The 2,705-nt window shown below is 57.2% G+C and overlaps 1 protein-coding gene across 1 annotated transcript in view; it reads left to right on the top strand.

Annotated features, from left to right (window-relative positions):
* Positions 1-2,705, top strand: part of PAX5 (paired box 5) — a 144,818-nt gene that overhangs the window by 118,066 nt on the left and 24,047 nt on the right. The window contains exon 8 of the mRNA XM_035897860.1: positions 2,219-2,396. Within this exon, the coding sequence (XP_035753753.1) occupies positions 2,219-2,396 (178 nt within the window). The remainder of the gene's footprint in view (positions 1-2,218; positions 2,397-2,705) is intronic.

The following is a 2,705-nucleotide window of genomic DNA, read 5'->3' as shown; positions in this document are numbered from 1 at the left end:
CCCAGGGGTGGAGGCTGCTTCTCATCCTCTCTTTGTGCCAGGGTTATTCAAGTTTCTCCGAAATAAATTATTTCAGTGCAATTGAAGCTTGCCAATTTTGGAGGAAAATGTCACGGAGGACGGGGGTGCTCCACCCCTTTTTTTGTGTCGGGGGGAAGCCCATCAGATGCAATGGAGAGGATGAGATGGGGTTGCAGCCCTCGCAGTGGTGCCCTTGGTTTTCGCCAGCCCCGCTTGGCCACCTCCCAGCCCCCGCCTGAGGCCTGGCTGCAGTGACCCTGCTGTTAACATTTGTCGGCGGATGCCAGAGCTCTTAATTTGGACAGGGGATGCAGTGGAAACCAGACCAGACCTGCGGAACAGACCGTGAGGGATGCTGTTGTGATTTGCAGAGGAGCGGAGACGCTACTTTTCTTGGCGTCTCCAGTGGTGGTCACTTTGCTCAGTGCCCCTGGCAGTGACCCTGACCATGCTGGGTGTGACAGTGGCTTTGGAGAAAGTAAAAAATGTTGTAATATTTTAAGATATTTTTAAAAAAATGGTAGTCCAATGGTGGTTTTTTAATAACTCTTGGAAGGTGAGGTCAGGGGAGTGGTCGGTGTGGGACAGGACGGGAGGGGAAGGTCCCCTGTTGGCCCACAGACCTGGGCACCTTTGGGAGACGAGGTGTTGAGCCGTTCCGTGGTGACACTGCACCGCCGAGGAAGGGGAGAGTGGTGGTGGCCCTTCTTGGGATGGTGGGAGATGTTCCTCTGCGTTCGGGACAGCCCTTCGTCAAGGGCCGGGAGTGAACGTTGCTTCTGTGACCGAGTTCAAGTAGATCGCAGATGCTCCTGCCTTCTGACATAATCGGAATTTAATTTTGTGGGGGAGAGAAGGAAGCAGGGCAGCGACGAGGGGAGAACACTTCAATCTGGAAGAGCTGTTTGCTGCCTGCATTGAGTAATTAGAATTCCTGATGCCCTTCCATAAGGGATCTGACTTCCTCCTAGAAGTGGAGAGCAAATTAATCAATTGTTTTGAACCTTAAATTCTTTCAGGATGTGGATGCACCATAACTATTCTGTAGGAAGGGCCTGGGAGGAATGGCACGCATCCTGATTTGTGGATGCAGAGCGCCGAGGAAAGTGGGGCATGTGCTGAGAGATCGTCGCAGCGATGCCTGCGTGCCAGGCGCTGCCGGAGGGTTTCGGCACGAACCCCTTTGTCTGACGGGGGAAGCGGGCTTCGTGGCCGTGACCCGGGGGCGGTGAGCCGCAGTTTGCAATAACTCGTGCTCCCGTCTCTTGTCCCATCAGATGAGGTCTCATTTCTTTGATGATAACGAAAAAGGAAAGCCCTTAAAATCTTGTTTTTAGGTCGGTTCAAAATGAAATTGCGGCTCAAAATCTCTGCCAACCAAGAAAGTTGAAAAACGGTTTTGGGTCATGGGAAAACATGTAGTTCCAACCTCCCCAGGCTCTGGAGTCTTGAAAAAACCACCATCATAAAATCAAATGCCTATGGCAAACAATTTGAAGACGAGGGTCTGCGCCTGCCTTCTTGCGGTGGTGCTAAAATCAGCAAAGTCTCGGAACTTCTCTTGTCGATCTGCCGTGCCACCTCTTGAAGCAGGAGCCAGCGCTGGCAGTGATTTTTGCTGGGTAATGGGCTGGTTTGGGCCAAGAGCATCTTGGAGCCAGCTGGAGCCCGAGCGTTCCCTGCCTGCAGAGGTTGGAGGAGCAGGGGCGCATCCTTCGGGCAGGGGCCAGGGGCTTGCTGTGGCCCGGGGTCCCCGTCCCTTCCCTGTGGTGCACACCCAGCTCTTCAGAGCTCGGTGCCTGCGCTGCTGCCTCCGAGCCTGCGGTTCATCCGTGGGGCCGGTCCCTGGCCCGAGGGTCCCCTCGGTCCTGCTGGCCCCTGGAAGGGCTGTTTGGCAGGATGGCGGAGGTGCCAGCAGTGCCGTCCCTTGCCAGGGCCAGGGATCGGGCCGGTCCCGGTGGCAGAGCGATGGCCCAATGCGGTGCTCACCAGGAGGGACAGCAGTGCCCGTGCCGAGCCACAGACCTGGAGGTGGTGGCCCAGGCAACGTGGAGGCAGCGTCTCCCTGGATGGGTGACCTGCCCAGGGACGCCATGGGAGACCAGGAGCAGACCGTGGGTGGGCTCCAGGGTTCCCTCTGTGGTGAGGGACGGGTCCTTCCTGGTGGGATCCCAGGAGTGTCCCGCAATCCTGGCAGGCCATCTGTGTGGCCGCAGCAGACAGTGATTCCCCCGAAATCCCGCTGCGGGGCCCCGTGCGGGAGGCAGGGTCGGGGTGTCCCTTGGGCGGCACGCTGCTGGCTGCGCTCTCGGAGGGACCCCAGCCCCCCGCTCCGGGGCCGGAGGGAGATGGGGACACCCCGCTGCCCACTTGCTGTGGGGTCATTTCCATGGAAGGCGTGTGGGTACTTGGACTGACAAGAGGAGCATCAGGCTGCGTCTGTGAACCTGACCTGGCGCCGCAGCAAGCTGCATTTTCAGCCATCTTCACGTCTCAGTGTCTGGTGTTTGTCCTGTTAACTGGCTTTAGTAAGAGATAAATGCAAAGTCCTGCATTGTCCCTGGTAACAGATGATAGGATGAGGGGGAATGGTTCGAAGCTGCACCAGGGCAGGTTTAGGTTGGACATTAGGAAAAACTTCTTACCTGAAAGGGCTGTCAGGCTCTGGAATGGGCTGCCCAGGG

The sequence above is a fragment of the Egretta garzetta genome, unplaced genomic scaffold (genome assembly GCF_000687185.1).
Source record: "Egretta garzetta isolate BGI_Z169 unplaced genomic scaffold, ASM68718v1 scaffold277, whole genome shotgun sequence".
Taxonomy (NCBI): Eukaryota; Metazoa; Chordata; class Aves; order Pelecaniformes; family Ardeidae; genus Egretta; species Egretta garzetta.
This window is presented reverse-complemented; position numbering and strand designations above follow the sequence as displayed.